Below are 25188 nucleotides of genomic sequence, written 5' to 3'. Positions count from 1 at the left end.
TGTAACGGGTAGGCCCTGACACCTGTCTGTTGTGAAATAAACCACACTCTGTCGTACTGTGAACGTGGTTGTGTTTCACTGTACACGCTAAATTGTGTTATTACTGCATAATTAGAATTAGGCTGTATTTGATATTTGTGTGTGCTTGGTCAGGGTGTCTGGTCAGGAGGGGGCCGGTTAAGTGAAGAAAAGAAAAAAAGGAACAGTTCATCAATATGCCATCATAATATTGCAATAACAATATTTTGGACAATATTTCCCAAAAAGTTGTCATTTTATCTATTATTTCACAGCACCTTTGATCTGCTGTGGTTGTTTTAAAGCAGGGGTCTCAAATTCAAATGACCTGGGGGCCAATGCGCATCTATTGTGGTCAAGAGGAGGCCGGTCTACAGAACAAAAAGTGGGGGGAAAAAAACAACTGTGCACAATATTGCATGATAATATCACACGCATACTTAATAATACTATTTATGATGCAAAATGAATCTATTAAAATTCAGAAACAGACATTTATTTTAAATGACATGAATAATAGTGTGGACAATTGTAATTAAAATTCGTACCAGGAGCCGTTTAGGCTCGGGCCCTAAAAAGCATATTTATATATGTAACTGAATGTTGTATATGATACCTTTAAAAATGGGATAATTATGACTAAATGTCTTATTATTATTGTTATAAAAAACATTGTTAGCAAACATATATTAGATTCTATCACCTCGCTGGCAGCTGTGCCTCGGCTACACACTGTGTTTAAAAAAACGGTGAGGTCGGGGCCATGTTTTCATTTTAACATGATATTAAGTGGGGCCGTCAGTTTGAGACCCCTGTTTTAAAGGGTTTTACAAATAAAGTTTGATTGAAGAATTTCAAAACAAAAGTATGATGCTGAATTAATCATTCATTTAAAAAAAAAAAAAAAAAAAACATACAGAAATGAGTAATTATACCATGATATTTGTGAGGGCTAGAAATTGAGACCACTGTATTATAGGGAAGAAGAATAAATGTGCTGATTCAGCGTTTAAAAGTGTTCAAATTAGCTGGACTGCTCTCTCAGGGCAAGAAAACGACAGTTGTTTTTAAAGATTCAGTTCACATTTGGATGTTTAGAGGAGCAAAACTGTCTGATTCTATGAAAGCAGTTACACAGTGACAAACTGGTCCAGTGCAAAATCTCAGGCCTCGACATCCTTCCAAAGGCTTCCTCGTGGCGTGTCACGTTTATTTGTTAGCTGTGAACATGGACAAAAAAGGGTTTTGCTATTAAATCTTTAATTCTACATTCTCTGACCTGTGACCAGCCTCTGTGAAACTCTGACTCATGAGCGTGTGGAACATGCTAAACGAGTAGATCTCTGCCCTTTCTAAGATTCAGACAAGCTTTTGTTTATTTTTAGTCGTCTTCTGACTCCGTTAAAGGCTCAACTGCTTACTGTTAGTGTTGCAGTGGAGCTGGGGAAGTTGTGTACGGTGGGGTTTTCCTGACATGTGTCATTAAAAACAGCTGTTGGGGGGGGGGGACAAAACAATGAAGACGTGATAGGAGAAATATTGAGCAGAAACTCCCAACAGTGAGGGAGGCTGCAGATGCAGTTGATAATTGATTGCTATGAGACATCTCCCATTTTAGATGAAGAGCACATTGTAATTTGATGCATGAAAAGAAAAAGAGCCTCTTCTTCATCTTAAACCAGGCCAGATTATGTTGTTTTTCAGTAAGAAGGATTACAGAAGGAAAAAAGATGGAATAATTCTACTTTTTTTTGTCCTTTTTATTATATTTAGTTTGCACTCACTCATTAGGTCTTTGATACAATGCATTTCTTAAAAGGCAGCCACATGCACCATACAATTTGATAAAGTCCCACATTTTTAACTTCTATATCAAATCCCAGTGTAGAATTTCACTTCATTTTCAGCATTTCAACTGTTTTTAAATGCAAAAACACATATTAATGGTCATAAAACTCTTCCATATAAAGAGTAGGAGAACATTAAGTCTTTTAATCGTTATCTGTCTCCAATACAAAGGCCATAAAAGTTTATTTCCATAGCACTGTGTCTGTCATTAATGTCTTTGCAGCAGCACCATCGTCCTTATATTTGTCTGGACAATATTAAGCTATGCTTGAATAGCTTTTTTAAAAAGTATTTGGAGCATAAAGAGCGTTTTTGACTGTTGGCTTCACTCTGTCTACTCTCCTGCACTGTAATCTTTAGTGCCATGGCGCCACCTGCTGACGCATTGGAGCTGCTGTCAGTGTGTGAAACTAATAATGAAGATGAAATATCTTATCAAGGTTACATATTTGTTTTTTTAAATGTTTTTTGACTGTCTTTGTACTGTTAAAATGTTGGCCAATTATGGACTGACCTTGTCTATTTTAACTCATTGTAATATTTAGGGATGGATTGGATGATACCACTTTTTTTTGTGTCCAATATCACAAACTCGAGGATCTACCAATACTTAAATCAGTCCCACACAGTCATTTTAGACTATTTATGAACTGTGAAGCTGTTGGCAACACATTTGTCATGAGTCATTTCAAAGACATGATTCTGCGTAACAAATTGCCCTGATGCACTTTGACATTGAGGTGACTTTATAAAAAAAAAAAAAAGTATCTTGAAATACTTGAAAATTTCTATAATAATAGTCAGCATCACCCTGAACAAGTATCAATTGAAAATATTTACAAAAATCTTAAGGAATAATTTAAATAAATTTTTGAAATTGAGGAAATGATCCAAAAGCAGAACTACGCAGCCCAGACATGACTCAGCTAAAATGCTTTTGCTGGTTTTTATTGACATTTTTACAGTCTGTGTATAGTGAAGCATGTGATACATATATTGTATTGGATTTTCCATTTTTATCTGTGCGAAATTCGATCCAGGGATTTTGACCAGTATCAGACCGATGCGGATTCCCACCCCTAGTAATATTGTGGCATTTGTATTTTTAAAAACACATTCATCGAATAAAAGTTATTTAATTTAATCTGTAACAGGCAGCTGTTGCTTTTTTCATGAAAGCATATCGCTGATGCATTGTGTTATATTTAAAAAAAACCTTTTTTTTATGATTTTACAGAGGTATGTCTGCCAAAGCAGAACCTTAACTTGTACTGGTCATCAAATACTTCTTCAATGTGTTGGAATTGTATTTTAAATCACCAGTCACTATACATGTGTGTTCTGTACCTAATATAATGGCCGCTGAGTGGCTTCTTTCATCCTCTGTTACAGTGGTAAAGCATGTGCAGTACCTACTATGACCACAGTGTGTCATTAAACTTCAAAAAATACGCTTTTTACCATGAAGGCCAACATCTATTCACTCTCACATTCTGGTCAGGTAGTACCTTAAAGGGATACTTGAGTAAAAGTACAGTAGTATGTTACCAGAAAATGGCTTTAGTAGAAGTTGAAGTCAGTTTTTATAATATTACTTCAATAAAAGTCTTTCAAGTATATGACATTTACTGTACTTCAGTATCAAATGTCATTTTCTGATATAAAATCGACAGAAGTTTTAGAAGTAAAAGTATTTTTTATTTTTTATTTTTTGTAAAGTGAGGAGTTAGGATTGAGCCATGGTGGCTTAGTGGTAGGGCGAGTTGTCGTTCAATTGGAAAGTTGTGGGTTCAATTCCTGGCTCTGCTAGTCTTTGGGAGTAACGTAGTTAGAGGAAATGGAGTGGAGTAAATGTAAAAGTTGCTAGTAAAGTAAAGTACAGATACGTGAATGTTGTACTTAAGTACGGTAACCAAGTATTTATACTTTGTTACATTACAACACTGAGATCAGAGCAGGGGTGACCTGTGGGCCAATGAGGGCCAATGAGGAAGATGATGTTTATATTTATGATGGTATTTCACTGAATTTCAAAGTAAAAGCGCTTGTTTTGCATATAAAATGATAGAATAACAAACATTTTATGATGCAAAATAAATCTAAAACAGTAGAATCTAAAATTAAGTAAATAATGTGTGCAACTGTAATTAAAACACTAAACAAGCTTATAGATATATTAATACATTTAACAATGCGATAATTGCAAATGTCATATTATTACTATTGAACAAAATATTACTAGCAAATATATTTAGTATTATAGTCTATCACCTTGGTGACACATTGTGTTTACATGAAGAGGTCAAGGGCCATTTTGAGGATAAAGCAGTAGAAGATGGATGAATGGTCACAAAAGGGTTTCTAATGTTAATCATTTGTTCGTTATCGTAACAGGGTCTGTTTTCTATTAAATTTACTTTAACCTAACCACTATTTCAAATGTTAGGCCTAAACTTAACCAGTTCTGCCTTATTAGGACCAGGTTTTTGTTTGGTTTGGACCAGCGGTCCTAACAAAGAGTGTTTATGCGTTGACACACACACACACACACACACACACACACACACACACACACACACACACACACACACACACACACACACACACACACACACACACACACACAGCACCATTATGTATTAAGTATGAATCCCTGCCCTTCCTCCCTGGTTCATCCCTCAGCTACTCCCGGTTAAAACGTGACACACATCAGTTGTGTGACAGGTCACGTGACGGCCGTTGATCCGGAAGGAGGGAGGGGGAGTGAGTGGAGAAGAAGGAGGAGGAGGAGGATGGTGGTGGTGGTGGTGGTGCTAGGGCACCGGGGGGAGGCTGATGTTGCTGAGAAACTAGAGTCAGGTTAGCGGGACACAGCTGCAGTCATGCAGGAAGCTGCGCGTGTGTGCTTCAAAATAAAGCTCAGAACAGTAAAGATGATCTAATGTTGATCGACATGTATTACCAGCTGGAAACGCAGCAGTAAAATATAAATAAGAATAGTAACAAAACATACAATGAGTAACATAAAAAAAAAAAACATTTATTTATCACAACAAAATGATGTTTGCAGCTTCAAAATTAAATTGCTGCTTGGATTTATTGTTGGTCTGTTTTTCTTAATCCTGAAAATAATCAATCACTGGCTGAAACTGCAAACACAATATGTTGAATCTTAAAACAGATGATGTATCTCATATGTTTTAAGAACAGTCACTTTATTAGGTACATATTAGTGGTCAGCGTGTGTGTGAAAGTCAAATATAAAAGTGTATTCAAATTGTAGTCAATTATGGTGATGATGATGAATCATTGCTCAAATTCATAAATTCCACACACCCTCATCTGCAGCTGCTTGGTGGGGCAGAGACATGTGAATTGCAAATAAATTAGTTATTTAGTTGATATAAAAAAAAAAATTTGCAGTTGGATATTCATCATTATTATAAGGACTGCATTTTTATTAGCGCCCGAGCACGAATGCTAGGGGCCGAAACGGCACCAAATTTCACAAAACGGTAGGAACTTTTAATTTATTTATTGTTATTCATTTGAACAGGTGCAGAAAATGACGTAACAGCAGGGTTAACTTTGTTTTTTCTTTTTCTTCAATAAAGCCATGATGTTAAAAATGGCAATTGATCTAATAATCTATTAAAAAAAAACTACTAAGTGAGTGTCAAGAGATTCAAAAATATTACAAAGGCACAAATAAAGTATATATATTTTCATTTTTAGGCTCAAGCCAAACGAGTGTTTTATTTTGAAAAGTGTAACCGGAAGTATGGCGTCGGGCAAGCTAGCTCGCCTCTGCTTTGGAGAGCCGTCCAGCTCGCCTGCATTCCTCCTCTCTCCAAAGCCTGACCGATAGGGACAGAGAAAGAAAGGAGGTGGGGGAGAGGGAGAGGAAGAGAGGAGACATATTATTATTCACAACCCTGGAGGATTTCTTTTTTTTATGAACCCGTGGAGTCGACTCTTATTGAACGCAGCGACCACATCGGGCCACGCTTAAAGATCTACGTCGAGAGTCTCGTGTTTTGGATCTACTACACCGAACTATAAAAGGCTTGTTTGTTCTTTTCTAAAGACCGGACTCTGTGTTTAACATTCACGCGTAGGTCAGCTATCGAAAAAAAGAGAAGCAGCTCTGGTGGAAAGGGCCTCTCCACCGTCGGATATCTCCCTTTAAAAAAAAAAAAAAAAAAATGAAAGAAAATGAGGATTTACAAGATGGCTGATGACAGCTGGCCCTAACAAGGGCAGCAAAAAAGCGACGTCCCCTTTAAGATTAGCAGGGTGTATTTTCGTGTTTGTATCAGTCGAATATATAAATATGGCTGCTTTAAAAAATCATGACCACAGCCTTCATTAGCGTCCTTGTCCGGGGAAACGGTGCCAGCGAGCGTGCTTGTGTTTATCTGAACCTGTGCTCTGGTAGAAAATGGTGAGGTGACGTCGGAGCTAATTTACGCGATTTAATCGAGATAAGGAAGTGGAATCAGAAAATAAAAAAAAATATGCTAGCTAAAGGCTGAGGCGACAATTATTGGCGAATTAGGTGGAGTCTAAAGTGGAAAATACATAACTGTAGTTGAGTTATTAAAAAAAAAATTGTAAAAAAAAAAAAATAAGGGAGAAGAAGTGAAGATATTTGATAGATGTGTCGGAGGGGGGAAGCCAGTCAGAAGGCTCTGCAACAGCAGCCAACATTCCTGCGGATCCTAAAAGCCTTTGTTTTGTGCGCAGGAGCTGGACTCGACTATTAAAACGATTAACTATGCAGTAAACAGCCTGGAAACGGTGGCCCGGGTGTGAGTTCTCTTGTTTGTGTGAGATTATAAGGCGGTTTTTTTGTGTTGTCGAGAGAAAACCGGTGGGAAGGAAACGTCGAGGCCTTGTGTACAGATATGCGCGCTGTGTCACATCGCAGGCGTCATTATTATTATTATCATCATCGTTATTATTGTTATTCATCCATGGAGCTTTCACGTCAGTTTGGAGCGTTGTGTGTGCCTGCGTCGCTCGTCTGACCTGTGAGACAGTGTTTCCTGCCTCGTATGTATTATTAAAATTGCTCCTCGGATACTTATTTATGATTCAGTGGACAAAAGCAGTGCGCTGCGTTGATTATTCAGAGGATCCAGGCGTCCCCCGGGTCCTGATAAAACAGATTCAGGTTTGAAACAGCAGCCGTGTGTTTGTGTGTGGATAGTAATCAGGGTGTTGTTCCGTTCTCATGCTTTTGTTTGTGGCTCTAAAACTGGTCCGCACTCGGTCTTAATCCGGTAGGCAGGAGTGAAGGAAGCTCTGAAGGTAAGGAAGCAGCAGCAGCAGAGGCAAAAAGGATCAAGTGTCTTTTCATGTAGAGAGATTTGATTCACCTCCCGATCATGTTCAGTAAATGTGTCGATATTTAGTTCTCTGTGCCTTGTTTGTGTGTTATGGTTTACCTGTAAGGTTGACAGGCGCCCAGCTTCCTGTAGGCCTGTGAAACAAACACGCACACACACACAGAAGCTGTAAAGGCAGGCCCCAGTCAGTGAGTGAGTGTGATTTAGAGGAAATTCTAGCACCGTTTACTGTAATCTGTGTAACGTCAGCCCCTGCTGTGTGTGTGTTGACATCACCAAGGTGTTGTCACCCTCTCTCCTGAAGCCTTCACTTCTCAGTTTTCTGGAATTTGCCTTCATGCTGCAGCAATAAGCAATACCCATCATCTGTCAGGGAGACTCATCTAATTTGGTCACAAGGGTTGATCTATATACTGATCTTTCAGGACGACATTGCGTCTGTTTCTATCTTTTTCTCAAGACTCTTTTTGAGAGTGGCAGCAGGGTATTTTTCTTTTTTTTGGGGGGGGGAGAAGTGGAAAACAGTTAGTGTATGCCTGCTTGCACCATGATGGCCTCTGACATGGTTGAGACATGGAGGAACTGTTTTGAGGAGGAGCTCATCTGCCCCATCTGCCTGCACGTGTTCTCAGATCCCATCCAGCTGCCCTGCAAGCACAACTTCTGCCGGGGCTGCATCAGCGAGGCCTGGGCCAAAGACTCCTCGCTGGCCCGCTGCCCCGAGTGCAATCATGCTTACACGCAGAAGCCCAGTCTGGAGAAGAACCACAAACTGTCCAATATAGTTGAGAAGTACAACGCTCTGAGCGTGGAGAAGGCCACCACGCCAGCGTTGCAGTGCATCCTGTGCCGCCGAGGCCCACCGCTCCCCGCGGTGAAAGTCTGCCTACGCTGCAACGCCCCGTGCTGCCAATCCCATGTCCAGACACACCTGCAGCAGCCGTGCTCAGCCCTGGGGCACCTGTTGGTGGAGGCGGAGGCGGTGAAGGCCTGGACCTGCCCTCAGCACGACGAGTACAGACTGTACCACTGCGAGGCCGAGCAGACGGCAGTGTGTCAGTACTGCTGTTTCGCCCGCTGCCACCCCAGCCACGGCCACGCTGTCACCGATGTGGAGCTGAGACGCAACGACATAAGGGTAAGAATGTTGAATAAATAAATAAATGGGTACACAAATCAAACTTCATGCACTTGCACCTGTGACACAGTGGTCACATTATAAAAGAGGAAAGGTTCTCTGGTTCCAGCTTTTTATTATCATTTCTTTATGATAATAATAAACCGACCATATCACAGTCATTATAATCCTGCTATTGTTGGTCAAACACAATGGGATATGTGAACTCGTCTCCAGGAAACGGTTTACCCTTATTTAATGGACTAAACCATCAGTTAATCAATGGAGAACACACTTTGCAGATTTGTCTCTCGTGAAAACAACACAGCCTCTCAGAAGCCTCTTTTATATTAATGCACAGTTATTGTTGGCAAGCCAACATCACCAGAACACCATGCTTTTCCAAATTGAAGACGTGAAGATAAGATTACTGGGTACAAAGCTCCCAGGATCCATTCTTGAGTCGTTCACTTGTTTACGGAACATCTTCAGTCAACCATGAACCAAATTCCCCATTTTAGGAAAACAATTACATGTTGAGTGTTTTTTAGTGCCTGTGTTAGTCTATCTTGTGCAGTTTTCAGTTGTGATCCACTTCAGCCCCCATTCTCATCTGTTGGAATGACAAACAATGCAGTGGAGGGTGGAACAATGAGGGGCCCTCAGAGGGCCTTATCTCCCCAGCACAGGTGCATCCTAGCTCAGGGATCGCCGGTTGCGAGGGGGTTGGGAGGGGAGTCGAGAGGAAGGGGGATTAAAGTGATTTGTCACTTGATTCTGCGGTCTACTTGGGTTTTTTTTTAATCAACCTCTTCTTCCTGGGGGTTTCGGTGCCTCTGTCATCAGTTCAAGCAGAAGTTGATGTCCACATCCTCCCTTTTTATTTTAACCATGAAGGCTTCATTGAAGACTCACTCATGTACTTCACCCAACACCGTGTCAAGGTGTCACCTGGCTCATAGAAGGGCGTGTTTCCTGTTGGTAAAGCTATGACTCAACTTTATGTATAGATAATTGGACACCTGGGGCATAGGAAGGGCCTTCAGGTGGGACCTGGCCTGAATATATGTAGGAAAAAAGAAAAAAAACATTTACAGCTTTAACCTTATCCATAAACGAGAACGGCGATTAATAGAGCCAGATTAAATCTGACAGTGTCCTACCCAGATTCCGCTCTTAGTAATGATATCTTTTGAGAAATCTGATGTAATATCACATTACATCATAAATAGTGACATAACTGGCATAAACACGTAAGAATCTGTGACCATATGTGTTGAGTGACATTTTGATGGCAACTGGAGTCAGAGCATTAAATCAGCAGGGTGGATATTGCCAGTGAGAATTGCCAATATCCACCCTGCTGTATAAACTTGTCCAATGGTGTTCTGTTCTCCCACTGACGCGAGCACAGTTTAAATCCATGATGATGGCGGCAGCAGGCGTGGATTTTTTTAAAACAACAATGCCAGTCTTAAGGTTTGACAGCAATTTCTTATTTAGTTTTTGTTATAGTCTTTTGACTAAAATACCACCTAGTTTTAGTCAACGGAAATGGGTTTCTTTGTATTATTTAAATGTTTCCCCATCATCCTATTAACATGTAATTGTTAAGATTTGAAGTTACAACACAGATATAACTCATTAGTATTAGTGTGTGCGCTTTACCGAACCTTCGCATGGATTTCTGGATGATTCGCCTCCAAATGTCACGTAAGGTTCAGGGTTGTTGTTTTTTGTCCTTTAAGTTTGGCTCTGCATGGTTAACGGTTTTTGTCCTCCGCTACTTCGTACATGGAATTCAGCCTCTTCTCTTTCTTCCGTGTCTTTCTTCATGTTGACATCCGAGTAAATCAACCTATGACCGCCGTACCTCACGAAGAGATTAGTGAAACAATACAAAATCGAGTAATGCTTCAACCGTATTAATCATTGAACAGTTATTTCGAGTAAGTTATGAATCGGGTGAAATGGTGGCATCATATCGTTCTATGCTGAGCTGTGAAAAAGACAAAAATTGTGAAATTACGCACTTGTATATTTTGGACCATAACCCTCTAGGAAAAGTATTTTCAACCATATTTTGAGTTGAACTCATTGAACGTTTTTGAAGTTTTACTACACATATAGTTTTAATAAGCCGGTATCTATCGGCAGTGCAGTTGTGGTTCTCTTCCTTCTTTGTTAAGATAAAAGCCAGGTCTTTGTTAGCCTCGCGTAACTGCCCAGGGGTGTAACCAAGATGGCTGCCAAGTGACAACTTTTTTTTATTAGCTCATCCCAGATTAAGGCTACACAGAAAATATATGCACCTCTATTATGTAGTCGCAAGTCTTTTAGAAAACTAATACAAAACATTCTAAATTGAATTTGTTGTTCCTCAATTGATCACAAAAGCTCCATCACTAATCCCAAACTACAGTTCATAAAATCTACATTTGTAATTGTACATATTTTTGCTTTTTCCTTTCTGTACATTGTGATGTCTTTTGCGTTGTGATTTAAATGTGAACCCTGTATGAAGCAGCACAAACATAAACACAAAGCATGCCATTACACCGTTTAATATAAGAAGCTGAATGCTCTCAGAAATCCTCATTAATGCTGACACTGTTTCCTCATTCTACATCTTGTGTGGTTACATATCAACTTAAAATCCATCCCGGGATTTATCAATCAGAAAGGTATTTGAGGCGCTGATGTGTGGCTCATAATGTAGTGATTATCATGGTCTGACCATAACGATAACTTTTTCCCAAAATAATGCCTTTGTGCCATTTTTTTGGGTGTCCATTGCATTTAAATGTGATTATTTAAAGATATTCACAGTATGATACGTGATACATGGTCTACAATACCAATAATATCACGATACAACAATTCTGTGATAACCAATATATTGCGAGACAATCATATAGCGATACATCACGATATCTGTCTAATAGAAGAAAACAAAACGTCCGTGAGAAGTTAAAAGTGCAGGATTTCTCAATGTATTCACAACATGGAGAACAAAGTGCATATTGACCTTGGATGGAGCATCTATTAACGTAACTTTCTCCACCATTATCCCGCTGTAGACTCCTTCTTCAGCCAGGTAACTTCCACCCAAGTTTCCCTCATTCATTTGAACAGCGCCACCATAAGGAGACATCAAGTACTGACGCCCAGCAAATGAAACTGGCAGGGACGTTAACTTAAGAGCGCCTTAATTTATTAATTAAAATAGATTAATCAATTATCGTATTTCACAAGGAAAGACGACAATATATATTGCCAAATTGATATTTTGAACCACTAAGTTTGAAATTAGCTTCTTTCAGATGCCTTTGTATATGTTGGCCTATAATTACGAACAAACTGAGATAAACATGACTTAGTAGGTTGTACAGTGTTAATTTTCAAAAAAAGTAAGGTCCAATTCAAGATTGTTCATAGATGTGTATATAATAATACTGTTAATAACAAAGTAATACGATTTTCAGTCACGTCAGCTCTAATCTGTTCGCGTTTGAGGTATTCCTCCTCATGATCGTTACTGCTAATAATCCATCCTTCATGTTGAATGTAACAAAGGAATTTAGAGTGGACCCACCTCTTTCCACACACACACACCACCCTACAGCCGCTTCTGTCACCCACCACCCTCCACTACCACCTCACTCGCTCACACCAGTCACCCCAGGCAAGGACCAACCTTCCCTCTGGCTCTGCTCTCCTGCTCTGGTGACTCTGACAGAGAAGACACTGTGGTGAAATGACAGCTAAAGTGCACCCTCCCCTCTGTGTACACCCTCTCTTCCACCCTCCCTCTCTTCCCCAAAGGTATCCCACACATTCACTTACCCCACTCACCCTACCCCACACCCACTCTCTGGGAAGCTTCAGCTCCTTCGACCCTGTCCCCCCACCCCCCGGCTTCTGCTCGGCGCCTAACTCAATCAATCAGCACAACCAGGTCACAGTCCTGGATTTAACCATGCCAACTGTGTGTGTGTGAGAGAGGGAGGTAGGGAGGGAGAGAGAGAGATATCTAGGGCATTGATTCCCAAATATGTGCCACTGAGGCCCAGGAGTACGCAGGTTTTCATTCCAATCTAGCTCTAACAGCAGCTGATCACACTGGGAACTAATGATAAAATCAGCTGCTGTTCGGTTGGAATGATTGGACTGTGATGATGATGATGGTGTATGATAAAACCCTCAGTCTGTGAAAAACAAATGATTATTGACATGTGGGATTAATGGCAGCCTTTTCTTTTTTTTTAAGCTACACATCGGCTGTTGGTTATGCTCAGTTAATGATGTTGGTCTTGTATAAAATATCCCCCTGTCATGAAATGTTGCTAGATTCGTGGTGTGTTTAGCTTTCGCAATACTGGAATAAACATGATTGATTATTTCATTGATGGCACTTTTCCACTGTACAGTTCTAACTCGGCTTGGCGTGGCTCGACTCCACTCATTGTTTTTTTTGCTTTTTCATTAGCAACAGTACCTGGTGCATTTTTTAGTAAGCGCTCTGGCGAGGTTCCAAGCGAACTGAGCCGATACTAAAATGTGAGGTCAACTGACTGCTGGTCACTGATTGGCAGAGTGTCGTTACTGAGTCATGAGTGCAACGTCCGATACAAGAATCAAACCAAACATTAAAGTATATGACACGATTGAAATATGACTGTATATTCTAATGCAAGGTTTGAATTGTTTCCTGTGTTACATGTGTAATTTGCATAGCACGTAGTACCATCAATATTATTATTATTAATGTTTATTTGATATGGACATAGCAATTACATTGGACAAACCAGATGAATGTTTTAGCACAGGTGCTAATTAGCAAATTAACTGTAGTCATTGCAATTTGCTAATTACATTGTTTTTCAATTGCATTTTGGTTTTAAAAACTTAAATTATTCAGTCTTGATAGCTAATTTAATATCTTTGGGTTCACTTGAAATCAGTCTGTTGGTCAAAACAAGCATTTTAAGGATATACTCTTGGCATCTTTTGACAGTGTTGTGGCAATAAGGTGCCGGATTAAGAAATAAAATTGAACCGAAGTTCATTGTTGAAGCTTGGCAAAGAGAGAGGCAAGGTGGACAACAGCTCAGAGGCAAGTCAAGGATGACTCTGAGGAGCATGAGAAAGTTAGCCTGGTTTATAGTTGGCGTTCGCACTCTAAGTGTTATCTGTGCAGCTGGTGACCTTGGTTCCGAGGATCCGACAGGTCTGTGAATCAGTTTTGTGTGGGTATAATTCAGCTTAGATCACAGGTGTAAATGTGTGGGGGGGTGAGAAGAGCTACAAGCATGGAGGTCAAAGGTGAATGCGTGGTATGAAGCTGCAGGAATGTGTATGTTGAGATACGTAAACGAATGTAAATGTTATTTTCCATGACACACAGTAAACAACAAAGACTTAGGAGGCATGAATTGGCCCAGTAATCAATGAATTAAATTGCTTACTTTACTTAATTTGAGATATCTCAAAAGGAGATATCTTGAACTTCAATGATCAAGTGTCAAGTTATGACATTATTGAAATGTCATGATGTTGTAGATATCTGAAACTGGAATTAGGCATATCTACAATTCATTTGCAACTAAAACCCCGCACACATGATTGGCAAATGTGACGTCAAAAAAAATATGTGATATCAAAAAACAAGTTTTGACTAGTAAGAATGACGGCGCAGATATCGTGAGTGAATATCCTGTCCATCGATTAAATGTTAAACCCAGCGTTTTGCTTCTTGGTGCTTATTAGCAAATGGTAGCATGCTAAATGGTAGCTGTGTAAAATGTGGAACATGCAAAACATTACACCTGCTTAGCATAAGCGTGTTAGCATTGTCATTGATAGCATGCTAACATTAGCATCTAGCTGGAAGGAACCTCAGTGTCTGACTGCACGCTCACTGAGCTGCCCACATGACTAGACATTCTTTTATTGTATTTAATATTATCATTAATATTTGCAGACTATTTCTACATCATTTTGCTCTGTACTATGTAATCTGCAAGTCCCTCCTTCATTAAATATTGAGCTAGCATTGTTCATAGCACACATTAAATATTAATGACATGAAGGATCAGTGAAGTCTGTTTGTCATAGTCAATGTAAGGAGCAGCAAAGGGATTGTTGATTTTTCTTTGAGCTAACCTTTATTTTGACTGCCAGCTTAAGTGGACGGGCGTTGCCGTTTAGCAACCTCTGCTCTGTGAATACATGTGCACATTACAGAGATGAAGTGCAGCACAGGGGAGAGGAGGTCCACCGAGGGGAGAGACGAGAGCTGCCTCTGTGAGCCCATTTATCTGTCTTCGCTCACTGCCCCAGCTCCCCCCACATTAGTCCTCAGTCACTAAAAACACAAAATAGCTGTTGGTTGCTATGACAGCATCCCCCTCTCAACTCCCCCGCAGGGACTGTGTGTTGTGTGTATGGAGACGAAATTAGTTGACTCCCGAATCCTCATATCTCAGGCGTGGTGAGGGGGGATGCTAATGGCTAACTGAGGTCACAGACTTACAGATTTCTTTTCTCTGTCCGTTTCTCACCTCACAGCAAAGCCTGTTAAGACAGCAGGAGCGCGTCGAGGAACGAGTGCAGGAGATCGAAGAACAGCTTTGCAAGCTCGACTCTGACAAGTGTGTGGTGGAGGTATGTTTTTGCAGACTGCTCCGTGGGAGCGCACACGGCAGATAACACAAATCTTCGAACGTAATCATGTTGCAAAATGCATTGATGTTTGTTTGTCCCTGTTTGTTGCCCTGCAGGACAGGGTGTGTGAGCTGAAAGAGGATGTGCGCCTGCAGTACCAGCGGTTGCACCAACTCCTAGAGGAGGATCTCGGACGCACACTGGAGGCTCTGGACAAGGCTCAGGCTCGGTTCTGCCAGGAGAACGCTGCCCAGGTTTTGGCTCTGGGAGAACAGCGTCACGAGGCCCAGAAGCTGCTGAGCTCCATTCACACGGCCTTTAGTAAGGCCGAGGAACTGAGCTTCATGAAAAACACTAAACCTGTAAAAATCCTCACAGACAGGTGAGCAAAAACTTACTGTACCTGGATTCTTTATGTGAAAGTTTGACTTTGTTGTCTGTGGTTCATTTGATATATAGGCCATGTTTCCAAGCAGACATATTCTTATCTACAATTTGTGTCTCTTGGCATTCGCTGCAGGTCTCAGGCATGTGTGGGCAGCAGTCTCCCTCCTTACAAAGTCGGGAATCTTAACTCTAAACTATTCCTTTCTGAAATCTCAAAAAGAGAGAAGAGTCTGAAGAAAACGCTGGAAGGTAGGATCTGAATGGATTTAATAAAGGGCGTTTCATGTCATGATGGTGCTTTTATTGACCACTGATTTCCTCTTATTTCACACCTTGTCTTTCTCAGCTCCCCTCACCCCTCCCTCGACCTTCCTGCAGTCTGTTCCTGCATATCCCAGTGGCCAGAGCTCTGGTTCTGGTGCAGAGAAACGGAAACATTCCACTGCCTTTCCAGAGGGAAATGGGAGCATTGGGAAAACCAATGCTCCAGGTTTCAAGGACTCCTCCTCCTCCTCTTCCTCCTCTTCTTCCTCATTGCTAGCCAAACAGCCCTACCTGGGCTCCAGCTCCGCCTCTGGAGAAGGCCAGTCTACCAATCAGCAGCCACTCGGCCCCTGCGGCCCCTCTCACATCAGCGAGAGCGGCGGCGCGGGCAGCGGGAGTGGCTCGTTGACCAACCATCATTCGGGTTCGGTGTTCAGCTCCTCGCACTTTGCTCCCGGAGGCAGCAGCTCCTCGCACTCCTCCCAGCAGGCCGTGCTGCCGCAGTACGGCGGCCGCAAGATCCTGGTGTGTACGATGGATAACTGCTACTGCTCCGGAGTGCCCTCCGTGTCAGGCCACCGCAGCCATCCCCCGTACCCACGCTCGGGCTCCTTCCCGTGGGTTAGCGCCCAAGACTACCCCCCTCCCCCCGGCCTGGCCTCTGGAGGTCCGTCCATGCAGGGCCTGGCAGTGAGGGACTGGATAGATGCTTCACAGACACACAGACATGCAGATTTTTATGGGCTGTATGGGCAGCCTTCTACAAAGCACTATGTCACCAGCTAACAGAGTAGACACACACACGCACACACACATACATGCTTGGACACACATATATATGTGTGGACAGGCCCCAAACAGCATACCATTACCGATTTACTAACTGGACAAAAATGCAATGCAGTTATATTATCCAAACATTAAAATAAATCTTTATATCCACACACACACACACACACACACACACACTTAGAGCATGTACACACATTCGGGGGCAGGGTTGATCTCTTTGTGATTTTATTTTCTTACTTTCCTTATTTTTTTGCTCAGTGTATTATACATAAAATGCATAAACAGCCAACCTCTGCTCAACTCTGGCACAACTCGGCATTTCACAGACAGAGAAACAAGAAGACGAGAGGGGGGGCCTAAGAGGAGAGGATGATGAGACGCGTCCTGTCTTTTTAATAGAGCGGGAGATGGATCGATTAGAAAATGAACTTTAAATAAGAAATCTTTTCATACCTTCATTGCTTCTCACTGAGGCTGAAGGGAAAAGGTAATGCCGCTGAGCTTTCCAATTTAGCGTCTAATGTTTCTATGATGTAATCACCCCTCCAGTTATACAGAGGTCAGTTGCCTTATGTTATTAGCATATTTTTCTCTGCCCAGCTGACTTTGTTTGATAGATCCTTTAAAGCGGGATAGCATTCCCTCCATGTCTCTTGATTTCTGACATCATGGCATTCTTCCTTTCTTTGCTGAGTTCAGGGATGGATCATACGGCTTGAACACAAAACGCTCTTCCATGGAACACCCACAATGCACTTGTGGACGCCTTGTTATGCCTGGACTAGAGAAGGTGACCTGCAGAGGGACACTAAACCTGCGTCTGAAGGGCCACTTTGTCCCCTCAGAGTTTCTGGGATTTTAGCTCTTATTCCTAGCACTCCCTCCCTTCCTGCTGCCAGGCTTTCGACACGACAGAATCTCTTCTGACAAAGACTGTTTCCATTTAGTAATTACTATGACTTTGTGTTATTTGGTACAACTGTAGGGGTCATGCTTGTCAAGAGAGACTCTGATTTTAGAGGAAAAAGACAAGAGTGGACAGACCAAACCAATCAAAGCATCTGGAGGATCTGATGATGCTGTAATTGTACTTCCTGCAGGGCAAAGATGTCACTTCCTCTCAATAAGCACACAAGCTCTTGGCTTCCTGTTTGCAGCTGTAAGCATGCAAGGAAGAGTTTTTTTTAAAAGCACTCAAAAAAAGAACAATGGTGGAGAAAACTGTGTGTGAAAGAGAAAAGGGGTGGGAGGAATTTTTTTTTTGTTTTTTCCATGAACTTTTTCTAGAAGAACGAGACTGGACTGTGAGATGTAAGCAATGGTTTGTCATCCTTAAAGGGAGCTGTTACAACAGTCAACACGAAGAGGACAAAAAAACAACATAAAGTATCTTTTTTGTAAATATTTTGTGAAATGGAAAAATTACAGACGTGATTTGGAGAAGGGTTCCAAATAAACAAACAAATTTAAACCAGTCTCTGCTGTCAACTCTTTATGTCTGATAACTATTTTCAGCAGCGCATGATCATATGTATATATATATATATATGGCTTGTTGGCTGTTCAACTCTGGTAGATTCACAGGTCTGAGTTCAGTGCTATGTGGTCTAAAATGTGGTTTTCCACTGGACTGAAATGTCTTATGATTGTGCACTGATGCTGTACTCGGGTAAAAAGTGTTCAACAGAATAAGACTTTTCAAAAGTTCTATACAGAAACCGAACATAAATAGATGCCTCGTGCCAACACAAGTCCATTTTAATGTAAGCTTCTAACTAAATGAGTTGGGATTAAGGATTCATTCCTTTAAAAAGACGAAAAACCCCATGTACACAACATACTACATATCCGTGTGTCCAACGAAGAAGTGCAAACGGGGCTTATGGGTTTGTGTGGGTGGAGGCCTGCAGAGAGAAAACAGGATGGAGAAGACGAATCTTGAAATGAGTAGACTTTGAATGTGCGTGTGTTCTCCCCTCTGCACGATTAAACTGTTGCATTACTGCTTTTCCCCGACCCAGCACTTTGAGGTATGATTGAGCTGAGCGAGTGAACGGGGAGATGTAAAATCAGTGGACAGACTGGAGCAGTTTGTTTCAGAGAGAGCATGTGATGTGACACTTGAAAAGAAAAGTTCGACATTTGGGCAACGACATGGTCGTACTGTAAATACGAGGAATATTTCAAACCCTGCAGCTGCTGAGGCAGATCATGGGATTTTAATGAAAGGTCCAACTGCTGTTTCCAGAGTAAACAACTTTTAATCGCATGTCTTTTTATGGTGTGTGGGATGCAGTCATTCACATGTGCTATTCAGTTTCTAAATGACACCTCTCACGTCACCCGGTGGTTAAAGCACACGCAAAACACTAAACATTATATTCATTTTGCCTCTTTTTTTTTCTTTTTTTTTGCTTCACCCTCGTCTTCCTCCCACCTTTTCCCCTTCTCGTGCTGGTGGAAGCAGAGGTCTGATCTGCTGCCTCTAATTCTCACGTCAGCAAACCTCAACAGAAATGCAGGCGGGCCAAAAAACCATAGGGTCGGAGGTGCGGCATAAATTACAGGGCTGCTTTTCTATCTTTCACTCTCTGACAAACATGCACGCATTAACACTCCCCCCCCCCCCCCCATCTGTCTCTCCTGACACAAAACTTCTCACACTTGTGCACACAGCTGCTGAACAGCTGTCTGATCCATGAGAAGAGAGATCGAGGCAGTAATCTGGTTGCCTACGCATCCGATATGTATCTCAAAAACACACACAGTCTGGCTCCTTTAAATTGCCCACACACACACACACACTGAGGGAGATAAAACAACCCTAGAACTTTAAGTTCTTTCGTTTCAAGGTTTCACGCATGAACATGAAACACAACAACATTTACCAGAAAGGAAAACAGACTCTTTAACGGCCTACTCTGTAGAGCAGCACCTCTTCTGTAAAACTAAGCAGCCATTTTGACAGGTCACAGTAAAAAAAAAAAGTAGAGGTGAAAATAATCAAATGATGTGATGAGTTTTAGCTTCTTTAGTTTGATGGTGCATGTTGGTTCATATTGTCACACGGTCCTTGATCAGTAATGGCTTTTCCTGCTAAAACGTGCAATGGCCGCTGTGCAGTGGTTGCCGAGGTAATCACATGAGAGACGGAAAACAGTATCCTTCAAACTAGCCAGGGGTTTATCACTCATAAAGTTAAAGAAATATTACACGCAGAAAACTATCTGTTCAGTCCAGTTCCTCCCTCAGTCGAATGGACACACACAATTAATGACTTTTAATTACGTTGAAAAACCAAGGAGAAAAAACGCGATGATTATCGAATAAGTAATTAAATCCCCAGTTGATGTCTATAAATGAAATAAAAGGCTGCATTCTTCATTTCCCAACAACAACAAAAATGTGTTTTTTTTGACGAAATAGTTACAGCATTAAAAATAATATTCGATTATCTCCCTGCAAAAGCACGCTCACCTCCATCCATCCATCCATTATATACCACTTTATCCTCCACCAGAGGGTGGCGGGGGCTGCTGTGCCTATCTCAGCTGACATTGGGCAATAGGCGAGGTACACCCTGGACAGTTCACACTCACCTTCTCTCCATTATTATTCCTGTTCTGCTGTTTAATAAAAACAGGCCCCCTTATCTTTTATTACAATTTATTCTGTTTTTGGGTCCAAATATAATGTCTTAAACCTACACGCCTATAGGAATATTTAAAGATTTGTGTATGTGTGTGTGCGCATGCATGCGCACACACACATACACAAATCAAGGAACAAATATTATAAGCTACAATATTTGTTCCTTGATTTGTTTCCTGTATGTTTTTGGTGTCAATGTTTTATGTACATATATGTATGTTTATTACTAATAATAATATAATTAGCAGTATTTTTCTTTGATATTATTTCATAGTGTGAATGTATATATTTTTATTTAATTTTGATACTTTTTTTTGTTCCTTCTTGGAAAAAAAGGAGTATTAATGTAGAATCAAAAAAGAATGGTTTCACCCTGTGTCTACATATAATACTCTGAAAAATATTCAGTAAAATACAATTCAAAACAAATAAACAATATAACATTTCATAGGTATTTGAGCTACTTAGCCTAGCTTAGCCTAGCATAAAGACTGGGAACCAGATGAAATAACTAGCATGCAGCCATCTAAACAATGACACCACTAATCACACTGAAGTAGACTCAAAAGTTCTACATATTTTCTTTGTGCTAAGCTAAGCAAAGCTAACTATCTGCAATGGACCACTACAAAGAAAAGACACTGCTAGTTTCATATTCAGAGGGACATGTGTTCAATCTTTCTAGAAACAAAGCAAGTTATCTGGGGGTGAAAACTAAATGGCAAGCTAGTTATTTTAATTACTTGGTTCCCAGTCTTTATGCTAGGCTAACTAGCTGCTATAACTGCTAGTTTCATATTCAGAGGGACATGAGCGTAGTATCAATCTTTCTTGTAACCAAGCAAGTTATCTGGGGGTGAAAACAAAATGGGAAGCTAGTTATTCAAATTACTTGGTTGCCCGTCTTTATGCTAGGCTAAGGTAAGCTAACTAGCGGCTATAACTGTTAGTTTCTCATTCAGAGGGCCATGAGTGTAGTATCAATCTTTACAGAAACCAAGCAAATTATCTGGGGGTGAAAACAAAATGGGAAGCTAGTTATTTAAATTACTTGATTCACAGTCTTTATACTAGGCTAAGCTAGGCTAACTAGCGGCTATAACTGCTAGTTCCATATGGAGAGAGGGAAATGAGCGTAGTATCAATCTTTCTTGAAACCAAGCAAGTTATCTGGGGGTGAAAACAAAATGGGAAGCAAGTTATTTAAATGACTTAATATTTCTAAATGCGACGGCTTGTCCATAGCAATTTAGCAAATTAATAGGACGTAAAGGGCCACAAAGGAGGAACAATGTGAGTACATTCTGCCTCCGAGGAGAGCAAGACCGCACAATAAGAAGCTTTGTGTGGAAAGAAGAAGAGTCTGTTTGCAAGTCTCACACACAACGTTACACAAAGTCAGACACACAACACAGCACTGTTTCTACGGCAGCAGCTCACTCTTAGACATGTGACACCTCCAAATAATTCTTATGGGCAAATTATTTATGATAGGATGTGGTGTGGCGTCCAGTTGTAGACCACATTTTTTCATCTTTTTGTTTTTACGGCTATTTCATTCCATTTTATGATTTAATTTTTTGCATGTTTATATTTTCAATATAAGTTTGAGTACAGTACTGATGTTTACCTATGACACATGACATACACACAACCCAATCTGTGTCATAATGTAAAGTAAATGAGAAGTCTGTGGCAGTTTTCTTTTATGATTCAGTTGTAAAGTGTGTACACATTACAGCATTGTATTGTGTTATTGTGGAAACAGCGATCATCACTTTCATTGGCCAATTCATGGCTGCACCTTTGATTCAGACCTCCTGTTTGGCACCTTACAGGTTGCTAAGATACAACATGCTGATTATCAAGTCGGTCAAGCCAAGAAAACAGAGGTTATGTGAGCGGAGTTGTGCGTCTGCTTTTTCACTCACTGCTTCCCTTTGAATGCAGCAACTTCTGGACATGTTTCAGCCAAATGAAGCATTTTGTTTTTGCTCTGCCTTGAATCTCTGGTTTGGTTGAAACCTGGTGTTAGTCACTTCCTCCTGACTGGAGGAGACTCATTAAAGCACATACTGTACGTGTCCTAATTTCCAGTGGTGGGAGGAGAATGCACACCCCAAACAATAACATCTAGTGTACTGTCAATACCAATGTGGAAATATTACATTACAAGTGGAAGTTAACATACAGAGGTCATGCATTTTCATTATTGATTCATTTGCCCTTCATTTTCTTGATTACTGGATGCTATATTTCATCTACCAAATGCAGAAAATTGTGTAAAATGAGATGGCAGAGAAATGGCAGAGAAAGAAAACAAAAAATATGATATATTGTGATAATAATTCAACGTTTTAGTATTAAAGGTGCATTATGTAATAAATCTAAAGCAACTGGCCATAAAATCCTCCTAATATGTCACAGAGACTCAGGAATAATGTTCATATAACAAACCGAACTCACCAACAACAACAGTACAGACAAAATATTTGCATTAAAAAAAATATTTTGCAGACTGCAAATCATGTTTATGTTTTGAAATCATGTTTTGGCATGTGCCGCCACCTACCGCCATCTACCAATCATTGCAGTCAGTAGAGTCTTAGCTGCCGAGCAACCACGGGTTGCCAGTTACGTCAGAAAACGAAACCTAAAATGAATTGAATTTGAATGTAGTAACCGTTTTTGGCCACATTCTTACATATGGCACCTTTAAACTAACATTGGATTTTGGAGGAGGTGGACACTCCTAAGAGAGAATAATGGATTTCTTTAGAATTAAATACATATACACACACACACACACACACACACACACACACACACACACACACACACACACACACACACACACACACACATATATACATACAAATATATATGTATATATTGAGTAATCTGAGTAAGTCTAATCAGCAGCCACATAACTGAACTTTAATCTATGCATAAACTATGCATCATAATTCACCATGTAAGCTGATCATACATTATGTTTTATCAAACAAATAGTTGTCAGATTAAATTAAATTAAGAAAAAGAAAAGTTTAATTTCACCAAGAAATGTAGCAAAATAGAAAATGAAACACAACTTGAGTGACTTACACTTCAGTACAGTTTTCAGACTCCTGTGAACATCCCCCCCCCCCCCCCCCCCCCCCCCCCCACAGTTAGATTTGGTACATTCCAGATATTTGTCAGTTGGTCTGGGGGGAGAGTTTGTGTTGCTCAGCCTCAGGCCATGACGCTCTCTTTCTCTCTCACCCAGGCAGGAGGATACAGCACCACCTGCCTGAAGCTGCTGCTGCCTGGACAAACCAAATGTCATTTAAAATTCATCACAGTATTTCTCACATTGTGCTGGGTGACAGCCCAGTCACCAAGATATCACCTTTTGGTCTTTACAACACTGCTAAACTTAATTATATTAATCTGTTAAAATGTTAAATTCCAATGCATAGCGTTTGATCAGAAACAACACAAGCCTGTTCTATTTAATCATCCAATGAAGCAATACATGTTTGGTTTAACTTGGATTACACATCATGTTTGACCCTTTTATTATAAAGGGATGTTTACATGTCAGAGCTGTGAGCAATTCAAAGAGGGTTAATCCCAAATAATTTGTTGTTTCCTGTAGATGTGTACTCCTTTATTCACAACCGGGATTAGAAGAAATAGTAATAAAAATAATATATATAGTATAAGTAATAAAATGTTTATATACTGTGTAAAAGTGTAGATTTATCATTTTAATATACTATATTAGTTTTTTTGTATAGATTAACCTTGATATTCATGTGATTTCTTTAAAATGGCAGCTGCAACACTGCCACAACTGCCCTTTTAAGATCAATTATCCACCTTTGCACCCAGCCATCTAAATCCCAGATACATTTAAATCCTGAACTCGATGCTCTCTGCTGTCTCACACAGCAGCCTCTCCACAGGCTCGCCTGCTGTCGCCAACAGCTGACTCCACCTGCTACGGGTGTGTGAGCATTAGCGTCTGGTCAGAGAGACAAATAAAAAAAAAAATCCCTGTGTGATCTGAGCAAATTGATGCTCATTAGTGCAGGAAGCAATTTAATAAACATTATCTCAGAATTTTTTCGAAACATTTTTATTCACATACAGTACCTTCAATTCTGGACACGTTACATTCAAGAATATCAAAAGGAAATGCCTAAATAGCGAAATCTCTTACGACCCCAAAAGCGCACAAAGAAATGCATTGGGACATACAGTGCAAACAGTACACTCTCTGTTCAAACTCTGCCAGCACATATTAGATATGCAGACATTATAGACTACAAAATACAGCAGGGTAACATATACTCTATAATATGTGCATAACATTAACATATGAACACAGGGCCAATCTATTTACAGATGATCCCGAATGTAATTTCCTCTAAACCATTTAATTTCATCTTTTTTATACATATTAACATGTAACCTAGTCGTATTCTGTAGTGGGGAGAGTCAGACCCTATTTCCAACATCCTTAAAAATCACACACACCACACCAGTTGTTTTAAAAGCACTCTACAATCTACTTCACCATAAATAAAACAATTACAAAAATATACCTCACTTCAAAAACAGAGCCATAGCAGGAAAAAGCGCTAACAGCCATTGTGGAATGATTTAAAAAACAAACAAAAAAAAAAAAACCTAGATGTAGGAAAGAGGTGGAGCAAAATATGCTTGTGAAAGAGTTTAACGAATAAAGTGGAATTCTAATGAAAGACAGCAGTTTAATGGGAATGTTTGAGGTTGAGTCAGGCTGTGGATGGTGGCTGAGAAACGGACGGTGACGTGGGTAGACCGAGGAGAAGAGGAGGCGGTTGATTTCCTGGCATGGCGCCCCTCCTCTTTGTAGAGGCCAGAGTAGGAAGATGTGATGACATTAGTAAATTGGCGAAACAGGAATGCAGGGGGTTAAAAACTCCAAGTCCATGTTGGATTAGTAGTGTGTTTACATTCACAGGTATATTCCATCGTACTAAGGCTCAGGAGGTTGCTTTGTGTCAGTGTATGTGAGTGTATGCTGCTGCTGTTCCTCCTAAGAGTAGAAGACTAAAAGCAAAC

General features: G+C 40.4%; 1 protein-coding gene across 1 annotated transcript; it reads left to right on the top strand.

Moving 5' to 3' along the window:
• Nucleotides 1-5728: 5728 nt before the first annotated feature.
• trim8b (tripartite motif containing 8b) lies at nt 5729-17883 on the top strand. Its single transcript, XM_083903795.1, has 5 exons — nt 5729-8355; nt 14905-15000; nt 15117-15382; nt 15521-15636; nt 15734-17883. Exons 1-5 carry the CDS (start codon nt 7750-7752, stop codon nt 16435-16437), a joined length of 1788 nt encoding a protein of 595 aa, XP_083759921.1. The 5' UTR covers nt 5729-7749; the 3' UTR covers nt 16438-17883.
• Nucleotides 17884-25188: the final 7305 nt, after the last annotated feature.

The sequence above is a fragment of the Microchirus variegatus genome (assembly GCF_963457635.1).
Source record: "Microchirus variegatus genome assembly, chromosome: 17".
In the NCBI taxonomy this organism is placed as follows: Eukaryota; Metazoa; Chordata; class Actinopteri; order Pleuronectiformes; family Soleidae; genus Microchirus; species Microchirus variegatus.
This window is presented reverse-complemented; position numbering and strand designations above follow the sequence as displayed.